The sequence below is a fragment of the Erinaceus europaeus genome, chromosome 9 (assembly GCF_950295315.1).
Source record: "Erinaceus europaeus chromosome 9, mEriEur2.1, whole genome shotgun sequence".
NCBI classification, from domain to species: Eukaryota; Metazoa; Chordata; class Mammalia; order Eulipotyphla; family Erinaceidae; genus Erinaceus; species Erinaceus europaeus.
The window spans coordinates 38,036,209-38,055,285 of record NC_080170.1 but is presented as its reverse complement, the minus strand read 5'-3'; the positions used below and the strand labels follow the sequence as shown (position 1 = coordinate 38,055,285).

The following is a 19,077-nucleotide window of genomic DNA, read 5'->3' as shown; positions in this document are numbered from 1 at the left end:
GTAATTCCACTGTGGTCTGAGAAGATGCTTGGGATGATTTCAATGCTCTTGAGTTTGTTGATGCTGTCTTTGTGGCCTCACACATGGTCTATCCTTGAGAATGACTCATGTGGACTTGAGTAGAATGTGTATTCCATTTTTTTGGGTGAATGACTCTGAATGTAGTTCTAGTTTATCTATCTCTTCCTTTAGCTCCCTCATGTCTTTTTGATTTTCTGCCTGGATGATCTTCCCAGTTGAGAAAGTGGGGTACTGAAGTCCCCTACTATTACTGTGTTGCTGTTAACATATTGTTGTACCTCATTCAATAGATGTTTGATGTATTTAGATGGCTTCTCATTGGGTGTATAGATGTTAATAATTGTTAAGTCCTCTTGATTGACTGACCCACTGAGCATTAAGTAATGCCCATCCCTAGCTTTTAAAATTTTATTTATTTTAAAGTCTATCCTGTCAGATATCAGAATAGCTGTTTCTGTCCTTTTTTGTGGTTCATTGGCTTGTATGGTAGTTTTCTGTTCTTTCATTTTGATTGTGTGTTTGTCTTGTTGAGTTATGTGAGTTTCCTGTATACAGCATATGGTTGTGTTGTATTTTCTGACCCTTCTTCCTACTCTGTGCCTTTTAATAGGTCAATTCAGGCCATTGACATTTTGATATCAAAGATTGAAGATAGTTTAATGCCATTCCTGTAGAGTTTTAGAAAGTTATGATATATGGCATATTTATGATGGTCTGACTCTTTATAGGAGACTTTTCATAACTTCTTTCAGGTCAGGCTTGGTGATAGTTGATTCCTTCAACTGTTGCTTGTCTGAGAAGGTTTTTATGTCTCCATCTAGTCTGAATGACAGTCTTGCAGTATACAGTCATCTTGGTTGAAAGTCTTTCTCATTGCACACTCAATAGATATCTTACCATTCTCTTCCGGCCTGTTGTTGGTCTGCTTCTAAATTCTGCTTCTAAGACCCCTTCTGTTTCATTGCTTGACGTTCTGGTCTATTTACATAATCATTGTTTTATTTGTACTGGTTTAATCCCCACTGGTTCGTGCACTTTTTCCTTCTCCCCACCCCCTATCATACGTACATCCTCTTCTGACTTGACACTTCCACCTGAGGAGATATATATAGGACAGAATTGTGATTAGAGCTAGCTAGCTTGCACTGCATTCCTCATCAGTAAAGACTGAACTGAGTCCCAGCTCAGCCATGAGTCCCTGGTCATCTCTCTCCCACCTGCAAAGCTAGCCCGGCAGCCTGTAGTGTTTGTGTGGAGAAGTCTACTGCTAATCTTATGGGTTTTCCTCTGTAGGTGACTCTTTTGTTTTTCTCTTGCAGCCTTCAATATCCTTTCTTTATCCTTATTGCTTTCCATTTTCAGTATGATGTGTCTTGGTGTCTTTAAGTCTGGGTTAATTCTGTTTGTGACCCTCTGGACTTATTGAACCTTTATGTCTTTGATATTGTCTAGACTAGAGATGTTCACAGCTATTATGTTCTGAAGAATGCTTTCTTCCCTTCCCTGTCTTCCTCTGGTAAGCCAATAGGGAGTATATTATTTCCTTTGAAGTCATCTTATGGGTCTCTCTTGTTGCTTTTAGTATCTCTTAATCTCTTTTTGAGATCTCTTACTTCTTGTTTAGTTGTCTCTAATTTGTCCTCAATCTTGCTAATTCTGTCTTCAGCCTCATTTATTCTATTTTCTTTCCCCTCTAGTGTTTTCTGGAGTTCATCTATTTTATTACTCTGTTCTGATACTGTTTTAGCTTGTTCAACTAGCTGTGTTCTTAGCTCAGCTATTTCAGCTTTCAGCTCTCTAATGACTTTGAGATAATTAGTGTTTTATTCCAGAGTCTTATTTGTTGTTTCTGCATATCTGATGCAAATTCTTTCAAACTCTTTACTCACTCCTGTGATTACTTCCTTAACTAGTGTTTGGATGTTGACTTCATTATTTTGTGCTTCAACCTTTGGAGGGCTTTTAGCTGGACTCTTGTCCTGGTTCATTTCTCCAATATTTCTTTTTCTTGGTTTAACCATTTTGTATAGTATATTATGGGGTGCCTCTCTCAGTTGTTTTTAAATTACTGATCACTCTTGACTGGATTGACTTATTTCTAAGTAAGTTACTTAAAGGGCTCACAGTTGTGGAAATTGACAGTTGTTTCAATATTATTTTAATCCCTGGGTTGAACCACCATGGCTTAAAATTCTCTTTTGTACTTTTCCTTCCCTGAGGGCTTTTAAACTATAAGTATGCTTCTTAGTTTATTCCCTCTCCAAGAGATAAAGTAGGGTGGGGGAGACATAGCACAGTGGTTATGTGTTGGGCAGTACACTGGTTCCCCCCACTTAACGCTGTGGTCTACTTACATAATCACTGTTTTAGCTGAGAACCACCCTGCCTACAGGGCATTGGTTTAATCCCCACTGGTTCTCACTCTCTTTTCGCTCCGCCCCCTCTCCTAGTCACACCCTGTTTTCCACCACTAGTTTGCATTCTTTTTTTCACTCCACCCTCTCTATGTCACATCCTGTTTTCCACCCTACTATTATGCAAAGAAACTCTCACACCCCAGGGATCCAAATCTGGAGGCTCAATTCAGCTTCTCTGCCAATCTGAGCTATCTCCTGGGCCCTGTGAATTTCTAAACAAGTCCCGTTTATATTGTGTGTGTTCTGAGGAGAATAACATGTTAGGCTCCCACTACACAGCTCCACTGCTAGGCCACCAAGGTATAGATCTTCTCCTGAGTTTCCTAGTTAGTTCTCTCTCCCCTGGTGTCAGTATAGGGCCTCCCCTTGCTACTCCAGCCTCTGAGGGCAGTAGCAATGGAGATTCACAGTTGCATGTGGTGAGTCTTAAGGGAGTTCTTTCCTGCCTTCAGCAGTGTTTTTGTTGGTAAAACAGACTGGAGGTGGTGTCTCAACTGGTAAACTGCTGGACTGTTACCAACCACTTAATCTTTCCCTAGGCTCCTCTCTGTCCACGAGCTACATGTATTTGCACTCACCGGTGATTTGGTGGGTTCCTGAAGTTACGCTAGTCTTTGTTGAGGTCCCAGATTATCTCCTTTGGTATTCCTAGTTGGCCAGGGAGACGAGAGGAGAGAAACACTGCTGCTCCATTATGCTATTCCTGATGGATATGATCAGTGACCGTGAGGAGAGGGATCTGTTAGAGCTCTAGGCCTATCATGTTTGTGTAGGAATTCCAGGACTCCCTGACTAGGGCCTCAGATGATGGGGTGACTTGGTAGTGACCAAAGAGTTGTCATTAAAGTATGCCGGTCTCTTGCCCTTATACAACTTTTGTAGTCCTTACTTTTTCTGACAAGGTTAGCTTGGAGTGATTGAAGGAAGTGAAATAGGTGTTGAGGAGGGTATCTAGGTCTAAGTAAAAGCTGTCTGATTAGATACTTTATGGTGTCTTTTTTGAGATCTTCCTACTTGCTTGCTATACTCATTAGGCCACTGAAAAATATTGTGCACTTTTGCTTTAAGGTATATATTTTCCCCTAGCTTATAGAAACGTGTACATATGCCCTATTTCATGGGCCCTTGTCTATATCTAGATTTTGAGGCTTTGTTAGGAAGTGCACCACCTGAAATGGAATTAAGGACTCCTATGAGCTAAGAAAGGTCTCATCAGAGTAATGAAGCTGGAGGGCTGATATTCCATGCCTGATGTCTCTGAATGCAGTCTGAAGTGAAACATACCAAGATATACTGGCTCCACTGATTAGGCTGAGATCAGCAGATGCAGTGTCAATTGGTATGAATTGAGAGAAGCATGCAGGAAAGAGACCCTCACTCCAAAATGTTGCAGGGCTGGAAGAAATATGGGTTTTATAGAGAATGGGGAAGGTTCTTGCTGTCTTAAGGTTTAAGAAGGCAATAGATAGTTTTTTTACAACTAAAATATTTGCCAATTGGGTTAATGTTGAAAATCCCATTGCTAGGATTTGCTGTATCATACAAAACTTCACCATAATTTGTCCTTTAATCCTATTTACATATAGCTGTATCTTATAAAGTGACATCACCAGTTGCTTCTGTTCTTCCTGATCTAAGATTATAGGTGATTTAATATTTCAAAGAAAAGTCATTTTATCTTATCTCCACCCTCTTTCTTCCTTGGCATATGAGCCAGTGTCCTGTAGTAGGAAGTGTATGTGTGTGTACAGGGTTGGATGACAGGTAGACACTGCCTTGAATATCTTACATCGTTATCTCCCACTCTGGCCAGAAGAAATTTGTGGGTGGGGTGTACAGGTGTTGGGAAATCTCGATTCTAGTCTTCTGGACCTCCCCTCATCTCTACCAAAATGAATAGTGACCTTGACCCACAGGTTAGATATCTGTTCTGAGTGAGAAGTACTCTGTCCTCTCTTTTGTGCAAAAAGTTTTAAAGGCTGGTACGCAGTTTTGGTGCTTTTGTGGCATTAGACAGAAATGAGCCTTTTTGTGTCAGTCACTATCAGGGGGATATAGCTTTTTTTTTTTTTTTGTATTTTCTTCTCAGTATTGTCAGTGAATAAAGTTTTATTCAGGTTTCTGAAACTAACATTTCAGAAAAAAAAAAGTCTGCCAATTTCACAGTGAACTTGTCAAAAGAAAATGATTTAAGTGATTCAGCTAGAGGATGGTTTTTTAGTTGATCTAGGGGGCAGGGAACTTTGTGATGAGAGTGGTGTGGAACTATCTCCCTATTATCTTATAATCTTTTAAATCATTATATCAAGAAAAAAATGTTTTCAATTTTTTGCCCCAGGATCAGCTAGAAGGCCTGTTAAGTTTATTGGACTCTGGCCACACAGTAATTTTGGGAGGGTCATTGAGGGCAGATAGCAAAAGGCAGAGGAAAATTATAATGGATGGAGGCTGATTTTTGTGTCCTCCAGACACTCAGTAGCAAAGTCATCTTTTCACTTCTGGAGAGTGATTGCAAAGACATTTCTATAGAGTGTTATATACCGATTAAGAATTCACTAATGAGATGGGAAATAGAGAGCCCTATGAACACACACACAAATCACACTCATTTCCAGGTTCATAGCTGTAAACATTTCTGCTGCTTCTTAATAACAGGGCATACTATGACACTTATTTCTTTATTTCAGAGCAGAGGGCTACGGATTTCTTGAATAGATGGACAGCCAACAAACTTGATGCTGTTGTTCTGGGTGTGGAGTAAGAACATGTCTTTCTTTGAGTACTGACTTTTGCTTTCTCCGAGTAGAGGTCTGAGTTTCAAATAAATTTAGCAATACTTCAAATATAATTAAAATAATAACAATGTATCATTTAATTATATATGCAACAAGGCCTATTCCTCAAATGGGGCCACTATTTCATTATTCTCTTGTGTTTGCTGGAATCTCTCCAACAACCTCTCCAAAGACACTGGGTAAGCATTTTTGCAAACACTACTGCTCTGGACATGTAAAACCCAATTCCTATATATGACCCTAATTGTGTTTTGAGTAACATGGCTATGTAGTGTAAAATAAAACACTCTTTAAATGTCTTGAGTACTAGGTTGGATTGATACTGAAATGTTTTATATGATTCTTATTTGCAGTAATGTAGGAAGCACAGGCGGAGATAGACTCAATTTTAAGCCACTCTCAGTATAACTGATCTTGTATTATCAACTTGGCCAGAGCATGCCAGAATATCTTAACACAACTCAGGAATTTCTTTTGTCACCTCTAGGGTTATCTCTGGAGCTCAGTGCTGGCACTGGCAATACAAATCCATAGTACCTAGTGGCCATTTTTTCCATTTTTATTGAACAGGACAAGGAGAATTTGAGAGGGGAGGGAAAGATAGAGAGGTAGGAAGATAGATACCTGCAAACCTACTTCGCTGTTTGTGAAGTATCTCCCCTGCTGGTGGGGAACTGGAGCTCAAACCTGGATCCTTGCACTTTGTACTATGTGCATCTAACTGGTTGTGCCACAGGCTTGATTCTTTAACTCAGGATCTTCTTACACTGGGATAGTCTGGATTTCTGAAGCAGACATTCTGCAGAGGAATTAGTATTTTTTTTCCTACTCCCTTCATAGTTATTGGTAACAAAAGCATAAAGCGTAATCTCTAAGTGGTTCTTAGAATAGATGGCGACATGTGTTTTATTGTTTGTTCTTAGCTAGGAAGATGCATAAATTCACAGTGTAAACTCAAATGAAAATGTTATCATCTAAAGAGTGATTGCCATTATTGTCATAATTATTTACAGTACCTAGAATATTCCTGTCCTCAGTAATACTTCTAGATTATAGTTTTTAGGTATTTTCCTTTTTTAGAGAGAGGTAAGAGACTATTTCAGCATGTCAACAATTGTCCTGCAAATCACTGTTTCCATAGTGAAATGATTAAAAAGAAATTATGCTTAGAGAGCTGGCAAGATAGCTCATCTGAGAGAGAGTGCCTGCTTTGCCATATATGTGACCTAGATTTGAACATAGTGCTCACGATACAAGGGGAAGGTTCAGTGCTGTGTTTTCCTTAGCTTCCTCTGTCTCTCTGTTTCTGTCTTTATTCAAAAAAATTCAGCCGGGAGCAGTGAAAGCCTGGAGATGGGGAAAAGAAAAGTTTTCTTTACATTCTCAGGAAGTCTCCAATTCTGTCCTGACTCCTCTTATGCCATGCCTTCCATAGACCTTAGATACAGATACTCTCAAGATCTTTATGCAGATTTTCACTTTCCAGTCCAATAAGGACTTAGTGAAAAGCACAGGTTTGATTGTCTTTGGAAGATTACATTAAAGAGCTTGGTGTTAAGTGGTCTAAACTTCATATTCAAAAGCTACCTGGAGAGATGCAACTATAAGTAATTCTTTTAGAAAGGACTGAAATACACTATTCATTTCTTTTTTTCTTTGAAAGTTACAGACTGGCTCCCCAGCACCTCTTCCCCACTCAGTTTGAAGATTGTATCACTCTAGTCAAGTTTTTTCTTCAGGATGAAATTCTTGCAAAATATGGAGTAGATCCCACCCGGATCTGTGTTTCAGGGGACAGTTCTGGGGGCATGTTAGCTGCAGCTGTGACTCAGGAGGTATGTGTATGTCTCTCTTTATGTATTCATACTGACTATAATTGTCTTGCTCTGCCTCTTAGGAGGAAGATTGCTTATATATAACCAGTAAGTATGATGCCAACTGGATGATTTTTGTAATTGGATCTTACCTGAGAAGCTCCTTCTATTGCTGATAGCTTTTGTGTAAATGAGTGCCAGATTTGACAAGTGTTCTTAAAGCATCTATTGAGATTTTTCTCCTATATTTTAATGTAGTGTATTATATAAATTATGGGAGGTGTTAAATTATGCCCATATGGCATAATAATACCAGGCATGAACCTCATAATAAATTAAAAATTTGTTACTATTTTCTAAACTAAAGGGGTTGAGAGCCTGGTTTGCCTTCTCTTTCTTCCTTTTCTTCTCCTCATCCTCCTTCTCCTTCTCTTTCTTCTCTTCTACTTCTTCTTCTTCTTCTTCTTCTTCTTCTTCTTCTTCTTCTTCTTCTTCTTCTTCTTCTTCTTCTTCTTCTTCTTCTTCTTCTTCTTCTTCTTCTTCTTCTTCTTCTTCTTCTTCTTCTTCTTTTTTAACCAGAGCATTAATCAGCTCAATCAGTTCTGCTATGGTGGTACAGGGGTCTGAACCCTAGAATTGAGCCTCCGGCATGAGAGTCTCTTTGCATTACCATTATATTATCTACCTTCATCCACAGTATTTAAAAAAAATATTTATTGGGCTTTGATGTAAGGATTATAGTGGTCTCACTAAATTATTTGGAAAGTGTTATAACTCTACAATCTTTAATATTCTCCATTTTAACTTCTGCAATGGCTCTATATTTTGTCTCTCTTCTCTCTCTCTGAAGTGCTGGGAAATGAGCTCAGGGCCTTGAAGCATGAATAATATCATGGAGACCAGTTTCTTTTCTGTAGTTTAAGACCTATGTAGTCCCCTCGGTGTTGTGCATGGGATCAAATCCAGGGTATTATTCATGGCAAAACAAGTGACTTACCTAGCAAGACATCACCTAAGGTCCTAAGTACTAATTACTAGGGGCAAAAAAAGAGCCTTTCATTGCCAAAAAGAAATTTTACAAATGAATAGACTTGTTGATTTCTGCAGTTTATTCCCCAAACTGTGTTAATTTTCTGCATATTAGAAACATGTCACTTATTTGAAGAATATTGCTGTGGGAAAGTGAAAAATGTGATAGGGAATGCCAGCTGGAGACTGTGATGCTTATACCAATTGATATGCAAGACACTCTGCAATGTGATCCTGAATTTTATCTAAAATCTATCTTGTGAGTTTTAAGAATCTGAAAGTTCCCCCCAATTTAACTAGTAATGATCATGCAGCACTTTGCAACACCTGTAAGCCCAAATGTACGTGTTGTAATATTTGTGTGACTTCCTAAGTGAAGAAAACTATTGAAATGAAGATTGAATGTGCCATAGAGGTTAAGTAGTATGATATACTTTGTAGCTTCCCAGCAGGGTGCTCTCCAAATATTAATATAGCTGTCCCAAACAGATATGATTTTGAGAAAAACTTGCAGGACAGCAAAACTTGTTGTCTTACATTTTAATTAACTAATTCATAAAGAGGGAAAGAGAGATCTAGTAGTGCTCAGCTCTGGCATGTGTAGTGCTGGAGTGGAAGCTTATGCACACAGATTCTGTGCTCTACTGCTGAGCCACCTCTCTCAGCCATAAACTGTTCTCTTGAAGTGAATTAAAACTTGACATCATTATATCCTTTGGATTAACTCTACAAGAGCATCTGTACAACTTTCTGATCTGTATATACAGAGAGATTGTTACCCAGCAGAAAACACTGCATTAGAAATAAAGTGTGCTTTAACCATAGGAAAAAAAACTAATTTCCTTTACCCACTCTTTATTTCTTTTTTTAAATTTCTTTATTGGGGGATTAATGTTTTACAGTAGACAGTAAATACAGTAGTTTGTACCTGTATAACATTTATCATTTTTCCACACAACAATATAACCCCCACTATGTCCTCTGTCATCCTTTCCCAGGACCTGTACTCTCCCCATCCTGCTCCACCCACCCTAGAGACTTTTCCTTTGGTGCAACTCTTGTCCAAGTTCTGCTTAGTGTTTTCTCTTCTGATCTTGTTTTTCAACTTCTGCTTTTGAATGAGATTATCCCATATTAATCCTTCTGTTTCTGACTTATTTCATTTAACATGATTTCTTCAAGCTCCATCCATGGACTGAAAACAGTGAAATCACTATTTTTACTCTGAAAATGTCCAATAGTTCAAGTTTACGTATCTCTTCATTTAGCTCCTTTGTTTCTTTATTGATTTTTCTGCCTGGATGATCTGTCAACTTGAAAGAGTGGGGTTTTGAAGTCCCCTACTATTACTGTGTGATGTTAATATACTTCTGTAACTCTTGCAGTAGATGTTTGATGTATTTTGATGGCCTCTTCTTGGGTGCACAGATGTTGATAATCAAAGTCCTTTTGATTGATTGATCCTCTCAGCACTAAGTAATGTCCATCCTTATATTTTTAAATTTTATTTACTATAAGGTCTATCATGCCAGATATGAGCATAGCTATTCCTTACTTTTTTTTTTTTTTGGTCCACTTGTATGGTAGTTTTCTATCTTTTCACTTTGAGTCTGTGTTTGTCTTGTTGAGTTACGTGGGATTCCTGCAGACAACATATGGTTGGGTTGTGTTTTCTGACCCGTCTTCCTACTCTGTGTATTTTAATAGGTGAATTCAGTCCATTGACATTTATTGATAGTATAGATTGAAGATGTTTTAATGCCATTATTGTTGATTTTTAGATTGTTCTGTTATATAGTATGTTTATGGTGATCTGACTGTTTATAGGAGACCTTTCAGTACTTCTTTCAGGGCAGGCTTGTGATAGTTGATGCTTTCAACTGTTGCTTGTCTGAGAAGATTTTTATGCCTACATCTAGTCTGAATGATACGATAATGTGGTCTTGGTTGAAAGCCTTTATAATTGAGCACTTGATAAATATCTTGTCATTCTTTTCTGGCCTGTAGTGTTTATGTGGAGAAATCTGCTGCTAGTCCTATGGGTTTTCCTCTGTAGGTGACTCTTTTGTTTTTCTCTTGCAGCCTTCAAGATCCTTTCTTTATCCTTATTCCTTTTCATTCTCAATATGATATGTCTTGGTGTCTTTAAGTCTGGGTTAATTCTGTTTGGGACCTTCTGGGAACCTTTATGTCTTTGATGTTGTCTAGACTAGAGACGTTCACAGCTATTATGTTCTGAAGAATGCTTTCTTCCTCTCCCTCTCTTTCTTTCTCTGGTAAGCCAATAAGGTGTATATTATTTCCTTTGAAGTCATCCTATAGGTCTCTCTTGTTGCTTTCAGTATCTCTTAATATCTTTTTGAGATCTCTTACTTCTTTTTTAGTTTAATTTGTCCTCGATCTTGCTAATTCTGTCTTCAGCCTCATTGATTCTATTCTCTCTCCCCTCCACTGTTTTCTGGAGTTCATCTATTTTGTTATCCTGTTCTGATACTGTTTTAGCTTGTTCAGCTAGTTGTGTTCTTAGCTTAGCTATTTCATCTTTCAGCTCTCTAATGACTTTGAGATAATTAGTGTTTTATTCCAGAGTCTTATTTGTTGTTTCTGCATTTCTGATGACAATTCTTTCAAACTCTTTCCTCACTTATGTGACTAATTCCACAGATAGCATTTGGATGTTGACCTCATTCTTCTGTTTCTATCTCTGGGGGGCTTTTAGCTGGACTTTTGTCCTGGTTTATTTCTCTAATGTTTCTCCTTGGTTTAACCATTATTATAGTGTGTTATGTGGTCCTTCTCTCAGTGATTTTCAGTCCACTGATCACTCTTGCCTGGACTGACTTGTGTTCTAAGTGAGGTACTTAAAGAATTCATAGTTGTGGGAATTAACAGTTGCTTCAATGTTATCTCAATCCCTGAGTTGAAGCACAGTGGCTGTTAAAGCCTCTTTTGTTCTTTTTCTTCCATGTAGGCTATGGCAGCTGGAGGGCTTTTTACTTGTAAGTAGATTTTTTAGCATAATCACTCACTCCTGACCAAGAGATAAAGCAGGGTGGGGGAGAGATAGCACAGTGGTTATGCAAAGGGACTCCCACATCCAAGGATCCAAAGCTCTGGGCTCAATTCAGCTTCTCTGCAAAGTTGGGTAGCACTGCTGGGCCATGTGAGTTTCTTAACAAGTCCCATTTATATTCTGTAGGTTCTGAGGCAATTATTCACCATGTTCTCATTAGGAGAACAATGTGGAAAGGCTTCCACTATACAGCCCCACCTCTAGACCACAGGAGTGTAGATATTCTCCTGAGTTTTGTGGACAGTTCTCTGCCCTCTGATGTCAGCACAGGGCTTCCCCCCTGCTGCTACAACCTCTGAGTGGCAATAGCAATGGAGACTCATAGTTGCATTTGGTGAGCCTTATGGGAGTCCTTTCCTTCCTTCAGCAGTCTTTTTTCTTTTTTCTTTTTCTTTTTTTTTTTTTTTTATAAAATAGACTGGAGGTAGATTTTCAACTGGCAAACTGCCAGACTGTTACCAGCAGCTCAAGAGCAGTTATGGACTTTAGCCCCAGGAATTTCTCCTTAGGTTCCTCTCTGTCCATGAGCCACATATATTTTCATTCATTGGTGACTTGGTAGGTTCGTAAAGTATTCCTAGTCTTGTCTTATTTCAGTCTCAGGTGATCTTTGATATTCCTTGTTCTTTAGAGAAGTTTCTCAACTGGGTAGAACTGGAGGCCTGGGCAGAGTTGCGGTCTCTGCATGCTCTGGTGTTTTGGTGGGTTCCCAAAGTGGTTCTTATCCTATCTTGTTGTGGTCCCAGGTGGTTTCCTCCTTTACTCATTCTAATTTATTTTTATGATCACACTTTAAGTTACTTTTTCTTCATGGTATGCTAAGCTTTCTACATGAGGTATAGCTTCATCAAAAAGTTGTATTCTCTGCACTAGTTTTTATTCTTGCTCTAGGTTATCAGAATCAATGTGTTCTCTTTCTATATTTGAAATACCACACATTTATTGAATTTTATAGATTCAAATATATATTATTATAAATGCATATCTGCAAATAACACAGTAAGTTCATCATCAAAAGTCTAATTCCATCATTCGCCATAATACACATTCCTCCTACTTGATTTATCCAGACTCTTCCTCTGCCTCATCTGATTTGAAGAGCTCCTTCATCAACAGTATTGTTTAAGCCAGAAATTTATAAGCTTTGATATCATTACCTTTTGAAAACTGTCTGTGAGCAAAGTGACCTTACCATGGCATGACAGATGGAGGTCAGTTTGGCAAAGAAGGACATTTTTGTTCCAGGTTGACATCAGAAATTTTGTCATTGTAACTTTTATTTTCCATATTTGGGATCATTATGATTTTTTTTTTTTAGATTTCTCTATTAGGGAATTGATGTTTTACATTCGACAGTAAATACCATAGTTTCTACATGCATAACATTTGCCGGTTTTCCATATAATGATACAACCCCCACTAGGTCCTTCATTATGATCTTCTTTCCCACTGACAACAGTAGCTCACAAATATGCCATTGATTTTCCATTGAGTCATATATTTCATTTTCAAATGAGCTCCTAAGAGAGGAATAAGTTGAATCTGTTTCAGTGGTATGGTAAATACTAGAACCCATTTGGCCCATAATTCTGTTGGAAATGATCTAAATGAAGTATTATTTCTTTTTAATTGTGAGTTTTTTTTAAATACAAGTTTTAGAAAAGGAGACATTTAGTGGCCTGGGAGGTGGCGCAGTGGATAAAGCACTGAACTCTCAAGCATGAGGTTCTGAGTTCAATTCCTGGCAGCACATGTACCAGAGTTATGTCTGGTTCTTTCTCTCTCTTCTCTTCTCTTTCTCATGAATAAATAAATAAAATATTTTTTAAAAAAGAAAAGGAGGGGAGTCGGGCTGTAGTGCAGTGGGCTAAGCGCAGGTGGCGCAAAGCACAAGGACCGGCATAAGGATCCCAGTTCGAATCCCGGCTCCCCACCTGCAGGGGAGTCGCTTCACAGGTGGTGAAGCAGGTCTGCAGGTGTCTATCTTTCTCTCCTCCTCTCTGTCTTCCCCTCCCTCTCTCTATTTCTCTATGTCCTATCCAACAACAACAACAACAATAATAACTACAACAATAAAACAACAATGGCAACAAAAGGGAATAAATAAATAAATATAAAAAAATTTAAAAAAATTAAAAAAAAGAAAAGGAGACATTTGTACTAACCAGAAGAAGAATATGTAAAGAATTTCTATATCTCTATTTCTGTTAGAAAAAAGTATGGAAGAGAGAGGGGGGGAAAAGAAAAAAAAGTATGGTGAGGGGCAGGGTAGATAGCATAATGCTTATGCAAAGAGACTCTCATGCCTATGACTCTGAAGTCCCAGACTCAATAATCCCTCCTACCACCTCAATAAGTCATAGCCAATCAATGCTCTGGTAAAAAAAAAAAAAGTAAGGAAAATTAACAGAGGTTGAGACACAGAGGAAGAGATAGTCAGAGAGACATGTATCTCTGAGAGCCAAGACAGGATTATTGAGATAAATCCTGAGAGGGGCCGGCAGACAAAGAAATCAGAGTGGTAATTTACAGACTAGGAAACTTTATACCTGGGTAAAGAGGGGGAAAGTTAGAAAGGGAGAGGGCTTGTATGCAGGAAGTGAGGAAATGTGGATAGTCGGGTTTTGTAATATGAGTGGGAGCAGAGATATGAGTGAGGTGGCTCCATTATATGTATCTACACAAGTCACTTTGCCCCTAGCTATATTCAGAGCCACAAATTGATTGCTTGCCCTGGTTACATTTTATTTTTGTGGCAGTCCTCATTCTGCGGAGGTCTCTGACTCCCTTAAACCTGCTGTACCTGATTGGCAGTCCATTGTGTAACAATACCTAATGGCATAGAGCATTCACAATATGCATTTCTCAGTGTGAGAATATATAAAGTTTGCAGCAAGATGCCATCTGGCTTGCATACTGCTGGAACCAGTAGCAGCTGTCTACTCATCTTTGAAATCAGGTATAGCTAGTTTTGCTACTTGTCTGATAAGGGAGTGGATGAATCCATTTGTTTCTCCTCCCTGCTTGTGTAGTTGTTTATTTCTTTCCTTAGATCTTGGTTTAAAGAAGCTAGTTTGCTCCATAGATATTACATCAGAGGAGAGTACAGTGAGAGGTAGGTTAGAAGTTGGCAGGGAAAATTTATTTTTTATACTTGATTCTAAAGGTATTGTGAAATCATTGAAAATTTTAAATCAGACACAGTTGTTCTGATTTGGACAAAATCATCAGACTTGCATGTTCTGATAAGTAGATGCTCCTTCAATATCATGAAGTGTTTTGACATTGAAATGATCTATGAAGGATGACAGAGAGATGAGAAAAAGTATTGAATGACAATGTCATGAATGGCATAATAGAGATATAGAGGTGTGAAAATAGTAACACATTTGTGGGAGAGTAATTGATTTCATGTGACATTACAGAGATGAAAGCTTGGGGTAGACAAGGAATTTTGAGACTTGTTCCATCGCTCTGTGATTGCTTCTTTTCCTAGGTTCAGAATTTTGAAGGCAGAATCTTGTTTTGTGTTCATAAACAATTTACCTAAGTGCCCTGGGACAGATTAGCCTTTAAAAGAATTTCTGTCTGGGAATTTCTGCTTGGCTCATTTTCCTTCTAAATTTGTCAAACCCCCAGAACTTAAAGATTTCATTGTAGAGGTGTAAGGATATTCCTTTTCTGAAGTGCTCTTAGTTTTGAACTTCTATCCCCTTTTTGCTTCACTTTGCCTCAGTGATGAGAGGCAATTTGGAGACACATTTCTACATTCAGGTAATTTCCCTTAGTGACTTGGACAAAGACATCATTGTTTGTGTCTCATTTCTCCTTGCCCTCCTCCCATCTTCTACTCTCTATATGTTCTTCCTCTATCCTCTTCCCTCTCCTATTTTCCCAGTGTATTGAACTTATTTTATGCACTTGCTTCATTGAGTGGTAAGACATAGTTTGCTAGAGCAAGTCTAGCACCACTGTGCTGTGCTGTTGTGGTCATGGAGCCAGGTGCTGGAACTTCTGTAACTACTTCAGGTAGAGGAACTTACTCTGGTTGTTGCAAGAGTAATTCTTTTTAAAAATTTTAATTTATTTATTGGATAAAGACAAAAAGAAATTGAGAGGGGCGAGGAGAGAGGGAAGGTGGCAGAGAGAGACACCTGCAGCTCTGCTTCACCACTTGTGAAGCTTTCCCCCTACAAGTGGGGGCAGGGCTGTGAGCCTGGTCCTTGTGCACTGCAATGTGTGCGCTTAATCAAGTGTGCCACCGCCTAGCCCCCTCTATAAGAGTAATTTTATAAGAAATAAATTCATAGTAATAGTTATTTTAACTTGAGAGAAGTGCCCTTATAGCACTTCACCTCCTGCCATATACACTCAACTTTTAAAATGATGAGGTGGACAGTTAGCAAAATATCTCACTTGAATAGTGTGTTGTTTTGCCATATGTATCAATCAAGGTTGATCCTGGCCCCAACTGCCTTGGAGAAGCCTTCTATATGGTGATTCCTCTCCTCTCCCTCTTTTCCCCACCTCTCTTTGTCTGTCTGAAAAGTCAGCTCAGAGTGGTAGGACCTTGGTGATGACCATAAACAAACAGACAAATAATTGAGATGGAGTTGACTTATAGCATTCTGTTAGTTTCTATAATATAAGATAATGATTCAGTATTGGTACTTACTGTAAAATGATCACCATAATTAGTCTAGTTAATATTTATCATTTCATACATCGATTATGGCTTATGATGAGAATTTCAAATTCCTATTATAGTAGAACTTTTAAAAGTACAGTTTTATGAGCTATAGTTACCATGTGTATATTGTATCCAGAGGATTTATTTATTTTATAACTGGACATGTGCATCTCTGTCTTATCCCACACATACAACAAACACGCTTAAAAACTTTACTGCTGAGGTGAGCTTGGCATCTTTTCATATCATTAACATTATGACTATTGCTGAAATAATTGCTATGTCACATCAATTAATGTAAATTTATTTATTTCAAGATAGCTTAAATCACTAAATTAAACTTCTTCCTCTTAGTGGTGTGTGTGTGTGTGTGTGTGTGCGCGAGCGCGCGCGTGTGCACGTCTATGTGTACATGGGTACAGGGAAAATCATTGCATAACTGTTTTTTTTATTTTTTCAGGTGCAGAATAATCTTGAAATAAAACATAAAATCAAGTTACAAGCTTTACTTTATCCTAACTTACAGATCATTGACTCTTGTTTGCCTTCTTACCAAGAAAATAAGCATGGTTTAGTTCTGACACGGGATATAGGCATAAAACTAGTGAGTTTATATTTAACCAAAGATGAATCTCTACCTGAGGCAATGAGAAGAAACCAATACATGCCTATGGAATCAAGACCTCTGTTCAAGTTTGTTAACTGGAGTACTCTCTTACCCAAGAAATATAGAAAGGACTATGTTTATGTGGAACCAATTCTTGGAAGATATAATTATTCCTTGCCAGCACTTACAGATATCAGAATGTCACCCTTGTTGGCTAGTGATTCTCTGTTACAGAATTTGCCATCAACTTATATCCTTACCTGCCAATATGATATAGTGAGAGATGATGGAATTATCTATGTTTCAAGACTTCGAAATGTTGGCATTAAAGTTACTCATGAGCATATTGAGGATGGGATCCATGCAGCTTTATCATTCATGACATCACCACTGTACTTAAAACTGGGTTTGAGGATAAGAGATCTGTATATTAGTTGGCTGGATAAAAATGTATAAAAATATGGGGCTAGGTAATAACTCATGTTGTACAGTGTATGGTTTACCATGTGTGAGGACCCATTCTGAGATACTAGGGCCTGGGAATCCAACATATCTTTTATGGGTAACGGGCAGTTCAGTTCAATAATCAGCATGTATCCTGATTTCTTAGATGCAGTCTTTATTGAAACAAGCTCTAGTAAGTTAGAAGTTACATCAGAGGGCCATGTGGTTGTGCACCTGGTTAAGGGCACACAGTACAGTGCACAAAGACCCAGGTTCAAGACCCTGGTCTCCACCTGTAGCAGGAAAGTTTCACAAGTGGTGAAGTAGGGCTATAGTTGTCTCTCAATCTCTTTCCCTATTTAGTTTCTCTACCATACTCATTGTCTCTCTGTTCCTATTCAATAATAAATAAATAAAATATAATAAAAAAGAAAAGTTTAAAAAAAGCTCCAGTCATTTATGATGTTATGACAGAAAGACCAACTTTCTTTGAGGCTACTCTTTGGGGAACAGGTGTTACCAAGAATTAAGCTTTTATCAAAACACCATCAGTCACATAAGAGCCTGAAGATACTAAAATATCTTGGTGACAGTCATGCTTACTGTCAGGTCTGATCTGAGCTCATAGAAGCACCAGTTACTTCTGTGGACACTCAGAGCATGAATGTGACCATTTTCATTTTAGAGATCCCAGAAAATTTTTCATCTACCTCTGATCAGTCCAGAATGTCATTTCATTTGCATCATGTAAACTGGTACTTGTAGTTTTTTTTTCTTTTTCTCCATACGACTCATTAGAGTTCTATCTAGTCTGTCTTGTCATGGAAAGGAGTTAGTCAGATTCCCTTGCCACTGGTTCCCAGTAAATGTTGTTTCTCAATGAGATTCCAACTGTGCTAATTTCCATAAATTTTCAATGTCAGCAGTGATGATATAGAAGTTACACTCAGTTACTGCACATAAGCATGGAGCAAGACAGTCTTGGTAAGATGAGAAATTGGGAGAGTCAAGAAATCAAACTCCTTATCTTAACACAATACCAACACAACACACTATGCTTCCTTAAACCATATAGACACAGAATTTACCAATTAATCCATGAATAATGAAGTATTTTCTCTTTTGTAGGCCATTAGAAGATCTTTTCTTTCCTAATTTCAAAAGCAAATCTGTGCTGAGCTTTTACAACACAAGGGACTATGCTTTCTTCCCTGTGCAAATACCATAAGTGTCTTTCAGTGACCCACTTCCATTAAACGGCAGCAGCAAAAACTAGGAGAGTCTACTGAATCAAGAGTGAAGACTCTTTCTCTCATAAATTATTTATATTTATATTACAGACTTTCATGTTGACAGGGGTTTGAATCCACACCATTCCCATCACAAGACTTATGAGTCTTTAGTCTCCCCACTGCAATCCACCACAGTTCGCCTAAGGTTATAGACATGGGCTAACCATCATCTCTACAACTATCTGTCCACATTTATACATAGTTGCCCTTTTTTTTCTGATTCAGTCCTCTCTTCCCCTCCAAACCACTCATGACAACATTAATACTTCCATATGTCCCTCTCCTTTTCCTTCTCTCTCTCTGTGTGCTGATGGAGCTGGAATTCAGAGCCCTCTTATCTTCCTCTTATCATTTCTCCCCCACTGGGAGTATGGATAAAAGTTGTTTATGGGGAGCAGAAGGTAGGAGTTCTGGCTTCTGTATCGGCTTCTCTGCTGAGCATGGGTGTTGACAAATTGATTCATACCCCCAGCCTATTTCTATTTTTCCCTAGTTGACCAGAGCTTTGAAGATGTGAGGGTCCAGGACACATTGGTGAAGTTAAAGAAGTGAAGTTATATACTTCAAATAGTATTACAGTCATTATTTATTCTTTCACAGAAAAACTAAAGAGATCCAGGAAACTTTAAGAGGTGATGATTATGTTTATTATCTGAATGGTGGTGATATTGTATGAACATTCCCAAATTTATCACAATGCACAAATATTTATCTTTTCTGGCATATCAGTGACTTCAATAAAGTTGTAAAGAAATGACGGGAGTTGGGCGGTAGCACTGTGGGTTAAGCGCAGGTGGCCCAAAATGCAAAGACTGGCATAAGGATCCCAGTTTGCGCCCCTGGCTCCCCACCTGCAGGGGAGTCAATTCACAAGTGGTGAAGCAGTTTTGCAGGT

General features: G+C 38.4%; 1 protein-coding gene across 2 annotated transcripts in view; it reads left to right on the top strand.

Moving 5' to 3' along the window:
* Positions 1-17,336, top strand: part of AADACL2 (arylacetamide deacetylase like 2) — a 28,941-nt gene extending 11,605 nt beyond the window's left edge. The window contains exons 3-5 of one of the 2 annotated variants that reach the window (XM_060197640.1): positions 5,131-5,195; positions 6,897-7,068; positions 16,300-17,336. In XM_060197640.1, the coding sequence (XP_060053623.1) occupies positions 5,131-5,195; positions 6,897-7,068; positions 16,300-16,902 (840 nt within the window). In that variant the 3' untranslated portion in view covers positions 16,903-17,336. Of the gene's footprint in view, positions 1-5,125; positions 5,196-6,896; positions 7,069-16,299 lie in introns of both variants that reach the window. The other variant, XM_007529566.2, reaches the window with a different exon arrangement.
* The last annotated feature ends 1,741 nt before the right edge of the window (positions 17,337-19,077 follow it).